The sequence below is a fragment of the Miniopterus natalensis genome, chromosome 6, assembly GCF_054644295.1.
Source record: "Miniopterus natalensis isolate mMinNat1 chromosome 6, mMinNat1.hap1, whole genome shotgun sequence".
Taxonomy (NCBI): domain Eukaryota; kingdom Metazoa; phylum Chordata; class Mammalia; order Chiroptera; family Miniopteridae; genus Miniopterus; species Miniopterus natalensis.
The window spans coordinates 74,127,152-74,149,697 of NC_142086.1; the positions used below are offsets into that span (position 1 = coordinate 74,127,152).

Consider the following 22,546-nt stretch of genomic DNA (forward strand, 5'->3'; position numbering starts at 1 on the left):
CATTCTCCATTTGTCTGTCTGAAGACAAACATGAGTGTTTGCATCTTCTACAGAAAGTGCTACATGTCGCCTAAAATGTTGTTTGTTTCCTTCAGCAGAAGATAAGGATGGCTTCAGAAACGGGAAGGCAAGTATAAAAGACCAGCATTTTCCAGATTTCAACAAAAAGTTATCTTCTTCCTCCAGCGCTCTTCTCCACAAAGACATCGGCCAAGGGGACTCTGCTGTTTGTACTGCCAACCTGCCAGCCCCAGAGCAGGTGGGAGCGCCAGGTCCCAAGGGTGGGAGCACCAAATCAGCCGTGTCAGGTGCTGGCCAGGAACACCCCTGCCCCAGCAAATCCCTGTCCCCAGGGCAGCACCTGGCCCTTGACCCTGCAGTCAGCCTAACACAAGATCTGTGTGGTGTGACAGCCAAGGAAAACGGCATCGCTGGGGGCTTTGTGGAAGGGAAAAGCACACTGTCGGGAAGCATCCTTTCGCAGAGCGATCTGGAGATGGAAAATGTGGAAGGTAACTGGGGTAAGGGTAGAGCTGCGGCATCTTTTTCTCTGTCAGACGTCTCTGCGCTCTGTTCTGACACACCTGAGTTACATTCCACCGCCATCCTGCGGGACAGTGACATTTCCCATCTTATTGACAATGTCACTTTTACCAATGAGAGTGAGCCGGGCAGCTCCGTCTCAGCACTGATTGGCCAGTTTGATGAGACCAGGGATCAGGCGAACGTCACCGTTGTTTCTCAGCTTCATGGCACCAGTGTGAGGTCAGGCCATCCTCCCTTGCCCACCGTGGACCTAAAAATGCCCTTCAAGCATGGCTCTTCCAAGGGGAAACCCCAGTCATCCTTACTGTGTTCCTCTCCTGAGCGGGTCGCATTCTTAGGTCCTGAGACCGCCGAACACTCAGCACGCACAGTTGTTTGTGAAACCGCCTGCACTCGGAATGACTCTAAGACCAAACCAGACGATGCCCCTTCTGGTAAGGCCAAGACAGGGGCCTTGGAAAGCAACCCGCCTCCTCCCTCTAATACTTCTCACTGCTGGTTACCCAAAACTCCCACCAGTGGGAAAGACTGGGAAATACTGAAGATCCACGGCCCTGCTTCTTCCACTGACCTGACACTGGGAGATGCGATAGCCGATCCCGCTCTCGGTTTGGTTTCTGGGGAAAGCAGTCTCGTGGAAGTGGGTGGAGACTCAGAAAATCTGTCTGTAACCACCTATGAATATAGGCCAGAAGGCACGAGTCACCTGGCTTCTCCTTTAAAACTCAAGTACAGTCAGGATGTGGTGGAACATTTTCAAAGAGGCTTGAGAAACGGCTACTCTAAAGAGACTCTCCACCCTTCTGTCTCTGAAATATTCAATGATATTCAAGATGTCAAAAATCAAAGTATTTCTTCTCTAGCCTATCAGGGTGCTGCTTTTATGCACAAGCACTTCTCAAATTCAGATGCCAAAATGAACCAGACCTGCGGGCCCCCATCCAGTGCTCAAAACTTGCATGCCCCTGTGCCCAAGCCATCCCCACACCCTCCCCTGCCTGTTCTGAAGCTGCCCAGTCCTTGCAAATCCAAAAGTCTGGGGGACTTAACATCGGAGGACATTGCCTGCAATTTTGAAAGCAAGTACCAGTGCATTAGTAAGAGTTTTGTTACAACCGGCATCAGAGACAGGAAGGGTGTGACTATGAAGACAGAGTCCTTAGAGCCTATGGATGCCCTGACCGAGCAGCTAAGGAAACTTGTCTCCTTCGACCAGGAGGACAGCTGCCAAGTGCTGTATTCAAAGCAGGATGCCAGTCAGTTCCCCAAGGCGCTGGTCAGAAAGCTGTCCTCCAGGAGTCAGAGCAGGGTGCGCAACATTGCCAGTCGTGCCAAGGAAAAGCAGGAAGCCAACAAGCAGAAGGGCGTGAACCCCGCCCCGGAGGGCGGAGTGATCCTGCGACCGCGGCCCGCAGCGGCCCCGCCCGCGGGGAACCGGCACTCCACGGGCTCCTACATCGCCGGCTACCTGGGCGGCGCCAAGGGCCGCGGCCTGGAGCGCAGAGGCGCCCCCGAGGGCGCGTGCGCGCTGCGCGCGGGCGCCGCCGACCCGCTCGGCTCCCACCGCTCGGCGCTGCAGACGGAGCCCGGCAGCGACGATAAACCGGAGATTTATTTTCTTTTGAGACTGTGAATGACGTAAAGCCGCATTTTCAGTGTTTACAAAATGTCCTGTAGAATTGTCAGAGTTTTCAGTAAATAGTCCTTAGCTTTGAAATCATTTTAAAATGTATTTTTAAACTTGTATCTTGGTCTCCCTTTGACTCCATGGGTCCTTGCTGTTCATGCATTTATAATATAGAGTTGGGTGGCATTTCCCACGTACCTCGGACCTCTCCCCCTTGGCGTAAACTCTATCGGTATGAAATATGTGCATGCGCTAGACGCGAACCTTCTCAGCAGCTTGTTACAGTGTTTGTATGTTTCACCTCACGTCACAGTCACAAATGTGGTCATTGTTACTCTTTGACTTGACCTAAGAGACTTTGCAAAGGACAAAGGGATGAATTCTTTATTTTAAAGCCATTATCATCGTCCCTGTGTTTCCTTCTTTGTTGAGAAGCCCAGATGCGTTTTTATAACTCAGTTAAAAGATGATTAAAAGTTACCTTACCTTTTACGATCTCTCTCCCCCAACCAGCATAAGAGTTCAAAGGAGATTGGTAGCTGCTCCCCCCAGACCCTCTCATTTTACAGCAGGCTGCGAGGGTGAGAGGAACAAAGAAAACTTATGTATATAGGGACACAATTGTTTGTTTTACATACATTTTATTACATATTTTTGCTAATGGCTTTGTATGTAACAAGAACACAGTTGCCAAGCTGTTGTACTTTTCTTTCTAATTTTCTGATTAAATTATAGACTGCAAATAATGGCTTTCAAAATGAGGGCTTTCCAGACCCTAACAATAGTAGCAGAAATGAAAACTTCGCCCAAAGCTTTTGAGGGAAAAAAAACTTTATCATAATAAAATCCAAGTGAATAGATAATTAGACGAAACCTTTTTCCTTCAGGGATCCAAGTAACTATATATTTTAGTACCAACATACATTCTTTTCACTGTGAATCCATTTTTTTTTTATTGCATGTTCAGATGTCCCTCTTTGCTTTTTTGTAACATTAACCGCAATGATGTTCTTCTTGGAATTCATGAAAATATAATTAAAGCAGATTTTTAAACACTCGGTGACCTTTTTTTCAATTAAAGTTCATATGATGACTGTTGAGTAAAGAACTCAGAGCATTTGGAAATACTTTCCTTTTCATCTCTTCGTAGCAGAAGGTATAAGTTCTACAGGGGACGGTTATAAGCAGCAATTTATGTCTTTGAGCGTTTTCCTGATGCTTTAAAGACCTTATTTGTAAGGTGACTTGAAAAGAAATCAAATATAATGAGTTTTTTTGCATTTGGTGTTGGTATTGCCAACTTAAAAATATTCCTTCCCAAATCTTGCCCCGGGGGGAGGGGTTCAGGGAAAGTCATGCAAGATGCTGTGTTTGGCAGATCAGACGATCTGAAGCTTTGTTGTGTGAGAGAAGAGTGGGGAGGAAAGCAATCAGACCCTGGCCACCCTCAGTCCCCAATTCTAAACTTCCCCACAGTGCTGAGGGTCTTCCTCTCTTTGGATGAGCACTGGGATGCTGGTTCGGGTAGGAATGTAATGGTGAAAGGGAGAGTTACCCATTTTCACCCCCTTAGTGAACCTGAGATGTTTTTGTCTTCTTGGGAGTTCTGAACCCACAAAGTTTGATCCTTAGATTTCAGTTTCTTTTTAAAGTATACTTGTCTTAAAAGAAATTGACATGATGTAAATTTGTTGAAATTCATCTCCAAAGGGATAGAATTTAGCTGCCTGCCTTTTGTAATTTGGCAGAACCTGTATTCTTAAAGAAATCCAGGAGTTTACATTTGGATGTCAGCCCTGTCTCAAAGTGACCTAGTGGTAACATAAGCGTTTGGTGCCAAGTGATGGGTTACTGGACCAACCCCCTGGTGCCTATGTGTGTCTGTTGTCCATACGTGCATTCTTCTTCTACTAAAAGGACATAGGAAGAGAAAGCGACTTTATAATTACTATTTGGAGATTGCCTAATAAGGAAGAGGGGACAATAAATCTTCAATTTTACTTCAAACTTTCAGTGCTCAGATTAGACTCTGAACCATGGTTTCTCTCACTGTTTAGTAGAATGGATCAGGAACTCACACAGTCACAAGGGAATCACACGACAGGTGAGATCTCAAGCAAATATCAACAGGCTTTCTATTCTTTTTCTTTTGAGGGCTAGAGAGTCCAGGAAGCCCCCAGTCTCTGCCAAGTCTGACTAGAGCAAGCCTGCGGAGTTTCAAAGTTTCTCATTTGATGCCTTTCTTAGAGACTGGATGGAATACTCCAAGCCTGAGGGGTGGCAGGTGGCTAGGAGAGTGGCCTATAGCAGCAGCAATATCCACAGAGGAGAGAGTAAAGCTCCATAACGTAAATCTGACCTTTCCCGCTGAAAAGCCTTGAGTGGATCCCCATACTTATGGAATAAGTTTCCATAGTGTTGCATACTAGGTCATCTCTGACTTGGTGCCCTTGTCTGTTTCTACAGCCTGGTCCCCTCTGCCTTAGAGTGCCCTTTCCTTTTTTTTGCCCACTGTGTTTTCCAAGATGTATCCTGGAAGGCCCTTTTCTCTAGAGAGCCTTCTCTGACTGTCATCTTCTCTTCCCTGGTTGTACCCAACCCATCTAGAATTACTCAGTTCCATTTGGGGGCCTCTAATTCCACTCCATTGTAGCAGTCTGTTCACATGTCTGCCTCCTCCCCTGGACTTTGGCTTCTCTGAGGGCAGCAATTATGCCCTGTGCTCTTTCCCTAGCTCAAGGCCTGGGACAGGATTCTGTGCCTTTTCCTCTTTGCACACACACAACAAACTGAGATGACAAATTCTCATTTGTCTCTCACATTTTGCCTAAGTTCTCTTATTTATCGATTTATCAAATAGTTACTGGGTACAAATAGGTACCGGGGCTTGTTAAGAATCGAATGCTCTGGGGTATTTCAACATGGTTCCTTTTTTCCTTCCATTTTTCCTCCATATTTACTGTGAGGACCTGGCGGAGCTCCTGGAGGTAAAACTCACAAATGTGTAGGGGCCCCTATGACTGGGTTCTTAACTCTGATTGTCCACACTGAGCCTCCAGTAATTCATCCACTACAGTTCAGGTTTTCTTACTCTGGCCCTGTGGAGGTGTCTTTTCCTGGGTTTCTGCTCTGGTAAGTTGTGATTTTCTGTATTCAAATCTAAAAATTCTCTCCAATTTTGGGAGCAGCAGTTTGCCCTATGACCTTACTTCTGTGACAGATCTAAAAAGAGCTGTTGATTTCCCATTTTGTTCAGCTTTATAATTGTTGTTGGGATGGAATGGTGACTTCTAAGCTCCATACATGTCAGACTGGAAATAATTCTGAATCATCCACTTTTTTAAAAAACAAACAAAATAGCTGACTTTTTGATCAGTATTACAGGAAAATCTAACATGCTAACATTGTATTGGAGGGTGGAGTGGGTACATTCCTAGGGAAGAAAGAATGAGAGTAAAAGGGAATTGAGGCCGAAAAAGGAAAGAAAATTCAAGAGGATGAGCTAATGAGATGGCCACATCTTCACAACACAGTCAGCCAGATGCTGAGATTTGCAGGATGACTCCAGAGAAGCCATATGGAAACACCACATCTGAGAGCAGTCCATTGTAGAGAGGAAGGGTGAGAAATGTATTTCCTGGTGTCCTTCCCACCTACTTTATTTTCAGTGGTGAAGTCCCCCCTAGAAGGCATTAAATTCCTGTATGTCCAGGTTATGGTATGTGGCCCCTGGGGCAGCCAGAGCCTCTGTCCTGCAGTACAGCAGTCTTTCCATGTCATTTGGGGCTAAATGTGGGGACCTTCAGTGTACAGTGGCCGTAGCTGGGACTTAAACACTATGGGGATATTTCAAATCACTAGAAGCATTGCAGATGGTTGCTGCCTGGGTGGAATGGGGGGTAAACAGGGAGTGGTGAATCTAGGGTGATGTGTGAACTGCATTTCCTATACTGTGTCCCTGCACCAATCAGATTCACTTGCATCCTGTTATAATATCTTAGATCTTGTATGAGAATAAGGTGCTTTCTCTGCTTCTTAAGGAAGGAGGTGGAAGGCCAAACCTTCCAAGTAGTAGTCAGTTTCAGCCCCCTAAGATCTAGAGGATTAGAAACCAATGGATAGTTCTCGCTGCTGCAGCTGGACCCAGGGTCATAGCTGATACTGATCAACTCCCTGGTCCGTCACGCTTTCTAGTTTCTCTCACCTTTATTAGCACTTCAGCCTCTCTAGGTTGCTTGCCTAACATGTTGACACAGTCCCTCATCCCTGGGATGCATGGGCCCTTGTTTCTTTTCCTTTGTCAGGCAATAATTGCTGTGAGTGTCCATATACAACTCTCACTGGGCACAGAGTCACCAGGAGGAGCCTCGGTGTGTCCTGCCATCCAGAGGTACTCGTATTTGTCCCTATTGTGTAGCAGCCACCCTAGCTTCTCATGTTAATCAGGGTCAATTAAACTGGTCAGTATAGTAATGTTTTCTTGCTTATCCACTGGCATGCTAAGTTCAAAATAGTTCAATTCCATTTCAGTAAAATACTTAACATGCTTTCTAGGAAACAGGCTCTCCTGGGAATCAGAATCTCCAACTTGGCAGATAAAAGGTTGTAGGGACAGAAAATACAAATTCTGCAACTGGGTCATTGAGAGTGATGAGGAGGAGGCTGAGCCTAGTCCTTCCCCTTGGTTTCTGGAGCCCCTGTTTTTGGATCCATGTACAGGATCTGAGCCTCCACCATGGCCACTTTGTTCATTGGCCCACTGTGCAAGCAGTGGCATGACCAAAGAGGAGCTGGTTGACACCCAGAAATAGGTCATCCTATCTACCTGGTTGTCGAGAACCTCCTGTGGCTATGCCTATGTTTTCAGTCACTCCTGAGAGGGGCTGTATTGTGACAGTGATTAATTTCTATAGAGCCCCAATACATCATTGCAACTGTCTTAATTAGGTTCAAGATTTTCCCTTCTCCACCAGTTGATTATAGGGAATTTCCCATGAGGCCATAGATGTGACCTGAGGGAGTGGCACCTGTGCAAAAGGGCAGGTGACACAGGTATAAGCCAAAAGTTATATTTTTTACATCTTCTGGACTACTTGAGCCTTTTCTTAAATGTACCATTTCCTTAATACAATAGTTCGTTTCTATGCCTCAGTCTTTTCCTGGGAGTTTCTGTTAACACCCAGCTCATGAAGGCAGCTCCAGTTGCACGGTTTCTTAATGTGCCACAGTCAGGTTCTCAGGCTTTACTTCAGAGGTGTGCCCTTAATGTTCCAGAACACTGGACCCCTAAAAATTTCACTCATGTTTCAGGCTCCTTAATCGTCCAGGACTCACCATCTACCCTCTGACATTCTATGTATTTATTAGAGCTCTCGAATTACTTGGCCCATTCCCCTTATTAGGTCCCATTAGTAAAATGTCAGTCAGTATAGGAGGCTAGCATGATGCACTGTGGAATATCAAGATGATTGATATCACTCCAGAATAGAGCATGACAGACAGCAGGAAAATTAGCACAGGCCTCGGGCAAGAGAGTGAAGATTTACTGCCCTCCTTGCAATATAAAGGCGAACTGCTCTTGGTACTGTCTGCTGATGAAAACCAGGAATAAAGCACTCAGCAAAGTAATAACCTCAAATGATGTGCCAGAGGTTGACTTGATTTACTCCAATAAAATTCATATCTAAGCACAGAAACTGTAATTAGGCAGGAACACTGCTCTGTTAACTATAACGGTCCACTGGAACCCACTGTGAGCCATATGACTTTTTTTACAGAGGACAGATAGGTGAAATGACTAGGTATATTATGGGAACCACCATCCCTGAATCTTTTAAGTCTTTGTTGGAATAAGTTTCTGTAGTTCTCCCCGGGAGGTGATCTTGCTTCTGATTTACTGTCTCGGCCTGGAGGGAAGATGCATTGCACCTTTTGATCGTAATGTTTCTTCACAGGTCAGGAAACCAAAGGCCAGCTTCTAAGTATGTCTGTCCCATTAGGCATTCAGAGACTAGAGAAATAGCAACAGTGAGGCCTTGGATCTATTGGATCCATTGTGAGATGGACTTGAGTGCAAACACCATTTACAGTCTGGTATGTAAGGCTCCGTTTTAACTGGAGGACCATGGTGGTGTCTGGATGTCAGTGTCAGCTGTTACTTCATTCCCACTGTCCTCTGGGTATTACATGTTCTTCAGTGCACAATTACTCTGGAAAATTTGGGGAAGGGCTAGAGAAATATTTGCCATGCTTCTGATGTCATGGTGAGGACACAGATTTCAATCAATGGGCTCTGGATCTGTGAGGTGACTTAGATCTAGTAACAAGAAATTGCAATTTTCCATCATAGTGTCAACATAAGCCTTATGCTCACTAGTTTTCAATTCTTTTTGGTTTTACAAATCAAGCAAAACCTTAGTTTAATGGTTCTCAAGCTTTAGCATGTACCCAATCACCCAGAGGGCCAGTTAAAACAGACTGCTGGGCCATATCCCCAGAATCCCTGCATCAGTAGCTCTGAAATGGGGCTTGAGAATTTTTATTTTAAACAGTTCCAAGGTGATGCTAAAGCTGCTGCTCTTAGGGTCACACTCTGACAACAACCGCTCTAGATGGTCGTTTGTCTGTGTTACCTTTGGGAAAACCAGCATCAATTAGCTGTAATAATAGATCACTTTGCATTTGGGGCCAAAACACCTTGATGGCCATTCTAAGCCATTCCACTCAGTATGGTAATTATATCCACCTGGCCTCTGCTCTTTCTAGAATCTCAGTATCCCCACTGATACTAAGAAACCCAGTGCTATGCCAGGATCTTCCACTGTCAACCCTGTCCTGAAAAGGACACCCAACGGTGAGTTTCTCAACAATGTTGGTGGCCCCCTCAGTGTATTTCTTAGTCAAGGGATTCTCCCGGATGCCTCCTGGATAATGTACTCAGGTGGTGGGTGTGCATGTTTTTATTCTAATTCTCTCTTTTCCCAAGCCTTCTGACCTCTTCCTCATTTCTTTGCCAAGTAAATTCCAACAAATCCACCTCAACTTACTGAGCCATTGTGTTTGCAGGCTTTAAGGAGTGATACCAGCTAACTATTAGGACTGGTAGACATTAAATTGTATTGGGACATTACTAAGACCTGCTAGACATTAAATTCCATTAAATGTCCATTTGAATGAATTCTCCTGTTCAGTCTTAAATTCTAATACCCTGATCTAACACCCTCAAGATCTGCCCCTACTGATATTTCTTTGGCTCCTTCTTGATGTATTTATCATCTTGTCTTACCACCTGCCTCAGAGCTATCTGTGGCTTTCACAGAATACCTTGAAATGACAATTAGCTGCCCTGAGCCTGTCAAGGATTTCAATACCATCATAAGGAGCCAAACACAGCAGTAGTCCTGTAATTATCACGACCCTCATATTGATCGATTACAGTGGCAACTTGATATCCCAGGGATTACCCTAATCCTCCACCTTGTTCCAGTCAGCCACAAGGAAGAGCATTAGTAATTCTGATGCCACAGCATGCCAGCCGCCATCATCACCCCACCTCTGCTCCAGTTGCCTCAGGCTGGCTTTTTTAGAGAAGACGTTCTGAGGGATAGCTTTCATGCTAATGCCTTATTGACCTACAGTCCCAGGGAAGCCAGAATAAGGGGGAAAGGAGAGGCAAGGAATGGTGTGTGTGTGTGTGTGTGTGTGTGTGTGTGTGTGTGAGTGTGAGATGACAAGAATTACCAAGCTGGCCATGGCTTCAGAATTAACACAGCTGGCTGCCCAGTCTGATGAGACATTTCCAGAGAGGCCAGAGGAGACCACTGCATTTCAGAACAGTCCGTTAGGGTAAGTAAAGACAAATACCCACTGACTCCTCTCTCTCCTGCCCTTCGTTGTTGAAATCTGCTTTCTTAGGATGTTAACTTCTCCATCCTCCCAGTTGTTACCCGGCCTTCCCAGATACCTTGAGGAGGTCAGAGCCTCCGTGGGTGCAGCCTGGCAGGCGTCAGGTGCGGTGATCTCTTCTTGGCAGCTGGCTGCCTGAACAGTGGTGATGCCAGTGGTGGTTACACTGGGGTGTAATACTGAGGGTCAGGTGTGACCCGTTGCTGGGGCTGCTCTGGGAAGTGAGGGAGCAGCTGTTGTGGTGGTGGCAGGGCCAAGCAGCAACAATGCATACACTGGGTTCAGCTCAGCCAGCTGGTGTATTTCTCGGGTCATTTTAATGCCTTCTCAAAGGCCTATTGGGAAGCAGTTTCAATATTAAGATCAAGAAATTAAAAAAAGATTTAGCCTAATTTCTTGACCTTATGAGTTTCACAAAATAATTTTACATCCCAAGCAGAGACCAGACAGCAGGAACGAGTGTGGAGGTTAGGCTTGTGCCCTGCAGTGTCTCAGGGTAGGGCAAGGTGTCAGTTGTCCCCACCGGGGCTGGCAGCCCCACAGGATGCTTGGCAGGGAACTGGGCGAAGGCCTCTCTCCCATCCCAGAGCGAACGAGCGTGGGTGACATGGCCCAAGGGCATAATTACGGGCAGTCCAGCATGGGGTGGCGGGTGAGTGACCCCGCACCCGCTGCGCAGGAAGGTGGAAGGCCCCAGAGCAGCCTGCAAGACGAAAAAAAGGGACCCCCTGCTCCAGCGGTCGCAAGCTTTCCTTCCAAGACTCCCAGCGCCTCCCTGGTCCGACGTTGTTCAGAGGCGCTCCATCTGGGGACGCTGATGGCAGCCCATGGCTACTCCTTTCCAGCCTCAGATCGCGTCCTCACGCTCCAGGGCGATGGCACCTTTTACCGCTTTCAAACACCCTGCTTTTGGCCATCAAATTGTTGGGAGCCAGGAAACACAGACTATGAACCTTGGATTTGTAGTTCATCTAAGAGTGGTCAGTGCCACTCAAAGATTCAAACTAACACACTTCATGGAAAACAACCTAAAAACCAGAATACTGATAAATTAATAGAGAAAAGAGGTGATTTCTTTCCAGTAGTGCTAATACTCACTTCAGAAACACCCATCCCTCAAAGCTGAGGCACTGGGAGAGAGAAGTTATGTAAAAAACAGCTGCTGATGTCCAGATCTGAGTTGGAGAACTTTCTGGAGCATTTTGTCCAGCTTGCGATGGTGCCTGCGGATTGTCTCACTAAAGAACATGGAATTCTAGTGGAGGGGACACTTGGACTGCTGAGGAGGAGCTCATGGAAAATAGGGACAATCAGACCTGACCTAAAATATTGTCACAGTCACATACCGGCTGTGTGACTTGAAGCAAAGCAAACAACGTCTATGAGCCTTGGTCTGCTCACTCTTTAAGTAGAAATAATAATACTGGCTTTCTGAAGTTGTTGAAATAATCCTTATTAATATGCCTAAGGCAACTGCTGTTGCTCCTCTCACACTCGATAAATCAAAATTGTTTTGTGCTCACCATCATTTTTACCTGAAAAAAACCCCCACAAAAACAAACATGTAAAATCCTTAATTAATAGTGGTTGCCACATGGTAAATGCTCCAATTTTTGTTGTTATTCCATATAATTGTTACTATTGTATGGCATACTATTTCATCTTCTTTCTATTAAGTTACTGTGTAACCACTGGGCTCATCAGTTTCTTTTTTCTGGAGTTCAATTCTAATTTTTGGTAGAATTTTCTGAATTATGCACAATTCCCTGTATCTACCATTTCCTATTTATAGAGATAGAAAGTTCTATTTATAATACATGGGCACATACGTGCTTATTAGAACAGAATATTTATGTTCACCTATAGAGAAATACATATTTATATATTATTATCAGAAATTAAGAGAGGAAGGAAAGCACTCATATGTAAAAATCCGTCACTTATTTCCAGGCACATTGATTTAAGACTTCCGACCTCTTCTTCAATTTGTTTTTACTCTGAATTCCTTTGGCATTTAGGCATTGAATAAGTCATCATTTTGCATTTTTCTCCAGGCTGTTTTGTGATTTATTTTTGCAGCTCGTTCCTTATTTCCATTTTGCTTTTCACAGTGAGACGGCAGCTTGCTCTGCACACAGAACAGTTTCAGAGGCATAATCAGCGTGCTGGGTGCTTTTCACATTGACTCCCTCAGAGCACCCTCCACTTCCAGTGGCTATTTCAGTGCTTGTTTGTGTAATTTACTTTAAATAATGTTTTGAACTAATTTTTCATTTCTGAACTTTTTGAGATAATTTAAAACTGAAAAAACAGTTGTAAAATAGCACAAAGAATTCCTGCATAGCCTTCACCCAGCTTCCCCAGATGTTAACATCTTACAGTGACCGCAGTAGGTGATCAGAAACAGGAAGCTAATACTGACACAATACTGTTAACTAAGCTACAGTCTTCATTCAGATTTTATCAATTTTCCCATCAATGACCTTTTTATCTGAACCAGATTTCGACCTAGAATTCCACATTGTATCTAGTTGATATGTCTTCTTGGTCTTCTTTAATCTGAATGTTCCTCAACCTTTGTCTTTCATGGCTTTGACACTTTTGAAGAGCACTGGCCAGTTATTTTGTAAAACGTCCCTCTGTTTTGGTCTGTCTGATATTTTGTCATGACTAAATTTAGTCAGATCTTTTCTTGTAAGTTCAAAGTAGTGTAGGTAGCCTTGTGATTAAAAGCTTTACCTCTGGGCCTTGTAGTCAAATCCCATTATTTGACCAATAACGTGAGATTCTGCTTTTGCCTTTGAGCAATCTCAGTCCTGCAGCTACACGAGATTAGGGACCTTCAGGGCACATATAGAACTTTTCAGGTCCTTAATGTGGTACCTGAGCTGGGAATTTGTATCCACGGGCTCATCACTTTCTTTCACTACTTTGTCCTACAACATTTGGAGCAACCAGCCAACCTCGTGATACTTGTTAGATTCCCAAATATGTTTAAAAGTGTCACACAGTCACCCAGCTCCTTACTTCTTATAAATGGTGAATTAGGAGTTTCCAATGAAGACATTTTGCATATCTCTATTGCCAGATCTACTACTGGAAATAGAATAATTAGCATCTTTAAATCTAATCAGATTAGAGAGACAAATCAAAAATGCCCAGAATCACCAGAATCAACTCAGAACCTCTAGAACTACTCTCAGTACCAAAATATCTGTATTAGCCAGGGTTCTCCAGAGAAACAGAATTGCTTGCATGTGTGTGTGTGTGTGTATTATTTGGCTTACACAATTATGGAGCCTGAGGAGTCCAGACCCAGGAGAGCCAATGGTATAGTTTCAGTCGAAGTTCAAGTTTCATTCGAAGTTCAGGAGAAGAGTGATGCCCCAGCTCAAAGACATAAGGCAGAGGGAAAGAATTCTTTCTTCCCAGCCTGTTTGTTCTCAGGCCTTCAACAGGTTGGATGATGCCCACCCTCATTGAGGAGGGCCATCTGCTTTCCTCAGTTTCTACCAATTCAGATGTTAGTCTCATCCAGAAACACCCTCACAGACACACCCAGAATAATGTTTAACTACATATCTTGGCACCCTGTGGCCCAGTCAAGTTGTATTAGAAGTCTCTCTTTAAATCATTTGTAAATAGCTTTTCTCTATGAATTCTCATGTTCAATTATGTAACATTAGCATAAATAAACAAAATTTCACTGTTATAGGATTATGGACCATTTGCATAGAAATCTCTTAAGAACGTTTTACTCTTAGGACCATTTAATTAAAGATCCTACACTAGAAAATGGGAACTTAATAGCCACCCCAGATATAAACAAAACAAAACAACAACAGCAACCACGATAACCTCTCCCCACCACCACCAAATTACTTTACGCTTCTGGATCAATCACTGTTCATGGGAAATTGTGTGGCAATGTTAGAAAGATATTCTCACCAGTTAAAGATGCTATTTCAAGTAAAATGTGAAGAAACCTGAAAACACTGACTGACATTTTATTGTGACTTCTACTGATTTGATTTGATGAATAATAAATATATAGCATTTAGTGCTCTAAAACTGTTTATAACTCATTCTTTTTTATCACAAATCTTTATAGCTGAGAAAGGCTTACCGTAGCATCTCATCTATATTAATTGGTTTCTTTGACTATAAGTCACAGAAAACAACTGTAGCTATTTCACACCAAAATGAATTTATTGAAATTATATATGGTAACCCGTAGAATTGGGCAGAACAACCAAGGAGTCTGGTTCAAAAACGACAGATGTCAGAGGGGCTGCAGGAATCCGTCAAGGACTAACGAGTATGCCCTTTGGACAGCCTCGGCTCCCTGAAGACAATCTTTGTGTGATTCCATTCAAGTTCCCGCTGTCAAAGACAGCACGCTATGTACCATGCGTGCCAGTCCTAAAAAGATTGGGTCGGCTTGGGCAGGGGCAGTGCCTTGGTTCAGGTTCCCTCAGAACCTGACTCTGAGACAAGGGCTCAAGAGCAAGTGTTTCATTTGGGCGCTGACCCCAGGGAGGTTTATTTGGGACTGGGGAAGAGAGGCAGCAAAGGAGAAGAGGCCAGTAAAGGATGTGTTATCAAAGCCGTTCCCACTTTGGGCAACTGGAATTTACTCTCGCAGGGAGACAGTTTAAAACACACACCGGAGTTATCTCAACTGAGAGGTGAGGAAGGGAAGCTATTTTCTAACTGTATCCCTTTGCATGACTTGTTGAGGGCTCCTGGGACGTTAATTCTTGAAGACTTCTGGCTTGTCCCATGTATGGCTTGATCATGCTATTGCAGCTTAAAAACTCCTCGGGAGGATTTTGCGGTGAGGAGCCCCCTGTGCGTAGAAGTGAGTGCTGAGAGGACACAGGCAGGGAATGGGCATGTCTGCGTCAGTGGTCACCTTAAGCCAAATGGGATGTTGTTACTAGATGATGGAGACTGGAGGCTGAGCGAGCAAAAATAGGAGTCATTCATTTCACCATGAATGCAACCCAGATGGATAACAACGGGCTAACATACAGATTCTGAATGGCTCAGGCTGTTGGGAAAGGGGTCACTGTTTTCAGTTTCGTATTGCAGAAGTGGGTATTATTGGCAACTCCTGACTGAGGAAGAGAAAATAAGCCCTGGAGAGATCCCCGTGTTCCTCTGAGATTTTTGTCAGGCAGGACGCCCTCCGCTGGCCCTGTGGGGTGGGGTGGGCGGAATCCTCGGGGGGAGGCCTCAGAGCCGTGGGCAGTGGAGGAAGAGGAAGGTGAGCCCTGTAGCAGGGACGGTGCATGGCTTTTTCAGGACCGGGAGAGATGGAGTGCTGTCTAACCCTGAGGGTCCCACAGATGGACATGGGAGCATTTGGAAACAGGCCTTTCTGGGAGCCAGGCGATGACTTGAGCCACTTGGGGAGACAAGAACTCCTGGGGAAACTTCGGGCAGTTCTGCCTCTGAGGGTGGAAATGTAGGGACAAAACAAGGCTGCTGGGTCTGCTGCATCCAAGGAGAGCATTTTCCCCAAAGGCTGCCCATCCACGCATCATTCAATCAACAACCCCCTAGAACTGTAGCTCACATTGGCTTTTCTTTTTGTTCCCGGGCCAGATAACCCGAATCCTTAGTGATACATTGGTGGCAATGAACTGTTCATACACTCCCCCCACCCCCAGGCACATACCATACACGTTCAGGGGGGAAAAAATCCTAACAATTCAAAGATTTTTCTCTTGGGTCCATTCTGATCAAGGAAGAAATTTTGAGAGTTGTTACCACCAAAAGTGTTTCAATTATTTGGGATTAAAAATTCTAGGACTAGCTCATCACCTGCAGAGGCATCAGCAATCCAGGATGGTTCACAGATGGATACTAAACAGTATTTGAACCCACCCTTCAGTCTAATAAGAGGCTAGCTAGGATACCTTCAGGTTTATAAAGTTTGTTTGAAGGTTGGATCAAACCGGGGCTCAGAATGCTCTCCTCCACCTGGTAGTCGGAGGGGAGAAGAGGACCGGCTCTTTTCAGGAGGCTGACCTTATCACCCATGAGGAGGTTAGTAGGCTTGATTCCAGAGTCAAGATCCCCCCCTACTTCCTCTAGGGTGGGGAGAGGTGTACGATAGGAGGGCGACATTGAAGGCGAGGGCTTAGGAGCTCCATGATTTCTCCCCACAGGTGCGTGTGGGAGATTTCTACCACCCCCACCCCACAGGAAGGACATGCACCCCCTGTAAAGAACTTCATCTGGAGCCGTCAGTGTCCAAATGGGACTGCGAATGGTATACTGGCAGCAGAGTGACATATGGTGTGCATGGGTATGACAGGGAGCGCGGGTGGTGGGGAGCAATCATCAGTGTGTGTAAGCTGCTGCTCCTGGGAGACCAGCTGCAATAAGTCTAGAGAGTGAACAGTGTTGGCAAAGTGTGAATGGAGAAATCTCAGTACCGTTTCACCTACACGGGGGGTTGAGGGGTAGATACTAGTCTTTGCGAGAACTGAGAAGTGTCCATGGAGCGGGGCATAGCAGGGTGGGTCTGCTTTCTCCTCCTGTTCCACTGGTGGAAAAACACATAAGAACACTCTGGAGATGCCACAGGGTTTCTGGGCAGTGGGAAAGTGCTCATCGCTGGGAACTGCCGCACCTTAAAGGAGCACGCCTACGGATGACTCTTTCCCTCTGTCGCTCCTCTCTTCACCTCTCAGAATGATCTGCCGAAGAACCGCGTAGATGACATTTATTTGGCGGAGTGAAGGGATGATTACCTGCACACAGAAAGAGGATATTCTAAAGGCAAAAAGTCAAACAGAAACTTCTTTATTTTTTTATTTTTTATTTTTTTAAAGATTTTTTATTTTATTTTATTTTTTAAAATATATCTTTATTGATTTGAGAGAGAGGTAAGGAGAGGGAGAGAGAGAGAGAGAGAAACATCAATGATGAGAGAGTCATTGATGGGCTGCCTCCTGCACGCCCCCCACTGGGGATGGAGCCTGCAACCCGGGCATGTGTCCTGACCAGGAATTGAACCCCGATCGCCTGGATCCTAGGTCGATGCTCAACCGCTGAGCCACGCCCGGCTGGGCCAGAAACTTATTTAAAGTCCAGGGATCCTGGGGGAAGATAAAGCTGGAGTTAGGAGAGGAGGTTTCTCTGCTGTCTGTAAGGTAGTGGCTACGTGAGTGTGTTAAGAGTTAAGAACTAGGGTTACTTAACCCCAGTAAGAAGTCAAATCTAAGGAAATGTGCTGTTTTATATATCCCTTTGGACTCTATGTGTCTGATGAGCTAATAGTAAGACAACCTAGATATAGACTTTACTACCTCACCTTTTCCGTGAGAAGCCAGTAACACGAGGGTTTCAGAAACATAGGTGAGTCCTCTCCCCCCACCCCAAGGCAGAGAATGTATGGCTTGACAGATCTGATATAATTTAAGATCTGTCACTTGAGCTATGTGTGGTTCTTTTCTTTCTCCTTGCCATCATCCTGTTACAGCTGGGGAGTGGGGTGGATGAAAGGAGTGATAGCCACCGCTGGAGGTGAGCCTACTATGTGCCAGGTCCATGTTCACATGATACCTTATTAATCTTCACAAAATCCAGAGAGTAGATATTACTTCCTCCATTTTCCAAATGAAGGACTAGAAACTCAACAAGGCTAAATGGTTTGACCAAGAGCAAGAGTGGTTTGACCATGGTGAAGAGCTTGGATTCAGATTTAGTTCTGCCCTATTCCAAAATCCCTGTCCAGTTTGCTTATTTTACCAAACTCTCTCCTAAGAATTGTCTGAATGCATGTGTGTGTGTAGAAAGTTCTTTTTTTTTCTTTTTCTTTTTTTTTTAGTAGTATGCTACTACTTACATGGCTAGAGGCTAGATGCTTTTCTCCCTCAGGCCTTCAGCTTGGCAGTTTTAGGACAAACAATATGACTGATTCCTACCTCTGTCTTAAAGGCTTGAATGAGGTTTAAAGCTGGGATTGTCTTGTTGAATTACTTTTTTAGCTACCTTTATCAAATGAGGCACTTTCAAAATTCATTATTCCTCTGGAAGTATTCACATGTGGAACACTGAGTGAATTCAGTGGGAGACTAAAAGGATTTGGGGCCCTTCACCAGAAATGTTGATTTATATGCACATTTTTTGCCAAGTAAGATTTGTAAATTATAATATTTTATTCAATCCCTTTCTTATTAGTCATGCAAAATATTCTTGAAACAACTAATTTCATCGCATCAAAGAGCAAAGAAAGAGCTGGAGGTGATAGTTTCAGGTCTGTTATGGTGGGGGTGGGGCCTGGGGAGAGTGAAATAACCTGTAGTGCAATTTGAAATCCAAAACACACAGATGATGAAGTTGATATTGTGCCATTTAGCTTTTTTTCAATGACTGCACTTTTCAAAATATCTTGTAGTGAACAGTGGTAAGAAAAAAAAACCTTTGAAAATGTTCTTTCTCAGAGGTCTTACCGTCACTGGAGAAAATCTGAGTCTAGACATTTTTGCCTCTGTTTGATGAGGAGATCAGAATTTCATTTGCTTGTCCATTTTATGCTGTGCTTGTGAACATATTTATCAAGGTGACTCTCAGTAATTTTTCTTCTTTCTTGATGTAAACGCTGACCACTTATGTAAGTGAAGACAGTGACATTCTTTTGGATTTGTAAGGGTCCCCGAGTCTACTGATCTTGCAGAGCTGTGGTTAGTCCTAGCACTGTTGAGAATGCTTCAGGGAGCTTTTCTCATTTCTCAGTTAATGCCTCACATGCTTTATTTAGTGGCAGAAAGCAAAGAATGCAGTAGATGGTATCTGAGAGCTATGAAACCCAGAACATTTTACCAGGAATTCGGAGACAAATTAGTTATTTTCTTTTGATATATAATCTGAGGAGATGGTTAATATTAATATGCAGGGTGCTATGCAGCCCACTAACAAAAAACTACCAAAGGGAAAATTATTTTTGGTTCTTGATGAGTCAATGAGAAGAGAATTATACTATATTTACTCCTATTTTTCTCCATGTAGGCATTACTGATCATTTCCCAACCTCCCTGCCAACTCTACGTCTAGTTTGAGGATAAAATCTAGTTTCTGCTTAGAATCTGCTGCATTTTTATAGGTTAGGTGCTGGGTTGGCAACAGCAGAAGCCTTTGTTAGAGCAGAAGGGGCCAGAAGTTCCTGATCCTGGAATTGTTTCCTAAGGGTTGCCAAGCTGAGTAGGCTCTTAACACATGGCTTCCTCCTCTGGAGTCCCCAGGCCATGGGTCACACTTGAAGGCATTTTAACTTGCTTGATTACCCATTATCTCTGTAAAATATTTTCCTTAAGGGGAAATAATTACTTAAAAAATGCGTTACACTCTGTAGCTGCCTCCTCACGTTTATTTGCCTGGAATAAATCTATTTCTATTCAGAATATGCATAACCCCAAAATGCTGGGTTTATAGTCTCTCATGTCTCAGGTTTATAAATGCTCCAACTTGTAAAGTTTTCTCTTCCAGAAGAGTTTAAATGGTATTTGGATGCACCTATGTTACATTTTTAAAAGCAAAGAGGATGCTCGGTATTTAGTTTCTTTTAATAAACACTTCGGAGTATTCCAAACTGAAGATATCTGTCACTTCTCATGTAATGTTCCATTCTTTCTTCCTGTGGGCTATTTTGGCTCCTTCTCATCAGTCCCAGGAAGAAGAACGGGAGTTTTATTCTGTTCGTTTGCTTTGCTGTCGTCTAAGCGTCCCTACGATCGCTCTAGAGTACACCAGAGACGTCTCCAGCCCTCTGCCCAGCTCCACGCGGGTTCTCTATTGGTTACAGCAGAAGCCCTCAGGAGGGTGGTGAGTATCTACTCTTGGTTTTAGAAGCAGGTCCACAAAGGGACTAAATTGCATAAAGAACACCGAAACCAACATAATAAAGGCGAGAAAAATGTTAATAAATGAAAAATGAGGGTTCTAATCTTGGCCTTCAGCTGGTTAGCCAGCATGCATAGCTTTCTGTGGGGGCAGGAAGACGGAGAGAAGCTTAGGGGTTCCATCTAAACTAAATCCCAAGGAGTTACCCAGTAACAGAACTGGGGAAACAAAACACATATATGTTGTCTGTGCAAGAAAGCTGGAAACCCCAATAAATTAGGGGGAATGTTTTGGGGGCCTCCATGCCACTTTGGGGTTAAGCAAATTTATCATTCTCCTTCCTAGTGTTGGGGTTATGGTCCTTAAGAAAATAAGATTTAGACTGTGGGCATCCCTAAAAAACAGGATCAAGGTCCTGAGATATATAGGGAGAGCAAAGAAAATATTTGAGATTTTTGCCACTGGACGTCTTCCACACACAGTGAAGCTGAGGCAGGGAGTTTCTCATCTAAACACTTTGTTTTATAACCAAGTCTCAATTTGGCAAGCTGGGAAGAGATGTAAGCTGGAAGGAGGGAAACCACAACCCAGAGGAATGGAAAGGTTGAATGTTAGGACTTTTCACTGTGGTGTGCTTAGTTTTTTGCCTTTGAGCAATCACACTTCATTCTGAAACCTGCTGGCCTGAAATGATGAAATGGTTTGGGTTGCTTCACCTTGGCGGAATCAGATGAATCACTTCAACTTTGCCAAGCACATGCCTTATCTTTTTTCTTTAGGAAAAGATGAATTTTTACCAAAAGCAAGGAAAAATCATGAGTATGTAACTTTTCTCTGACAGTATCTGTCATTTATTAGTATTCTTTGAATGAATTGCCCTTTAGTTTTATTTTGAGTGGGCTGAGATGTTTTTTCTCTAAGACCTAAATTTGAAATAAGCATGAGGAGAGAGAGAGAGGGAGAGGGGGAGAGATTTATTTTAAGGAATTGGCTTACACAATTAGGAAGGCTGGCAAGTCCAAAATCTATAGGATAGGCTGATAAGAGACCCAGGGAGGAGTTGATGTTGCAGCTTGAGTTCAAAGCCTGGTAGAATTCTCTCAGAATTCACTCTTCCTTGAGGGAAGTCAATCTTTTTTTCTTAAGGCCTTCAACTGAGTGGATGAGGCCCACCCACATTATGGACCGTAATCTACTTTACTCAAATGCTACTGATTTAAATATTCATCTCATCTGAAATGTGCTTTCACAGCATCATCCTGTCCTATTTCATCAAATATCTGGTTACCATTGTCTAGTCAAGTTGACACATAAAATTAACCATTACAACAATGTATATTATGATTTTACCCCTTTCCACCATGTCCTGTCTATAGCAGCAGGTGGCTTTGCAGACTGATTCCTATTATTTTCAAGATATTAATTATATGTTAAATGAGTCAAAAGTCCACCTTATATAATATTTCTAAGTGTTAATTTAGCCACCCCCAACATATTTGTAGTCATTCAGATATGCTATGACAATACCCAGACTGTCTAGATTCTACATGCTTACAAAGCATGAAACACTGTCTCATATTTAGGGTCATTTATTTCACTAAAAACAGTAATGCTAATAATATTTATAATTAGAGAAGCATTTGCCTGAAAACAGAAATTATGCCCTCCATCATGTCAAACATTTGAAAAATCAACCTATATAAAAGCTTAAGCACTGAAAACATTGGAAATACTAAAACACCCACTCCTTGGAAAATCAAATTCCTCAAAATTAGTTTCAATCTCATTATGACTAAGATTTTTCTAACAGATAAATTATTAGTAAAAAAATGTTATACAAATTTGTCAAAGTTATTTGTTGGTTAAAATTTCTTATACCATAATGGTGCACCCATTCCAACTATAGTTTCAAAATGCAACTTTTATTATTGAAAAATAACTACCTTTCTGTGACTATGCCCTTATAATTGCATTTCATTATGTGCAAAATTATCTTACATAAGCACAATAGATGCTCATGAAGTGGAAACAATATGAACTGTGTTACCTGCAATTATTTTAATTCTCATTTTTTATCTTTATGAATTCTCTGCTGAACTCTATACTTAATGGGTAAATGAATAGCCTATTCATAATGACAAAAACAACAGGACTCCAATGATGTTGAAGTTATACAGACTATGATTAACTTTGATTCATACATAATTTCAACAAAAAATTCCAAACCTGGGACATTTTGTCTCTTGGAACTTGATAAATAGCACTTCCCATAGAACTTCTGATGTATATATTAATCTTATGAAAAGATGTGCTCTACTCATGAGCTATGCCATCTTCAGATTAAAACAAAACACCCAGATGCTATTCCAGGAGTTTTAAATCAAGAAATGGCAACATTCACAAGACCTAGTATTTATTAAGAGCAGTGCTTTGAAATTGTGACTCAACCATAGTGCTTGAAATGACACTTATAGAATATTTCGAAAGCTGATCTGCATTCGTATTATAAATTAATCGAGGAGCTTGTATAATTAAACTTTCAGTTAAACACAGAGTATAAATTGTTCCTCAGTGACATGCCCCGATAAATACATCACCAGGAACCATTGCTGT

The 22,546-nt window shown here is 43.4% G+C and overlaps 1 protein-coding gene across 1 annotated transcript in view; it reads left to right on the forward strand.

The window, feature by feature from the left end:
- The window catches only part of PLCH1 (phospholipase C eta 1), a 131,094-nt gene extending 127,914 nt beyond the window's left edge, over positions 1-3,180 (forward strand). Inside the window, exon 23 of the mRNA XM_087818366.1 lies at positions 99-3,180. Coding sequence (XP_087674492.1) covers positions 99-2,179 — 2,081 coding nt within the window. The 3' untranslated portion in view covers positions 2,180-3,180. The remainder of the gene's footprint in view (positions 1-98) is intronic.
- Positions 3,181-22,546: the final 19,366 nt, after the last annotated feature.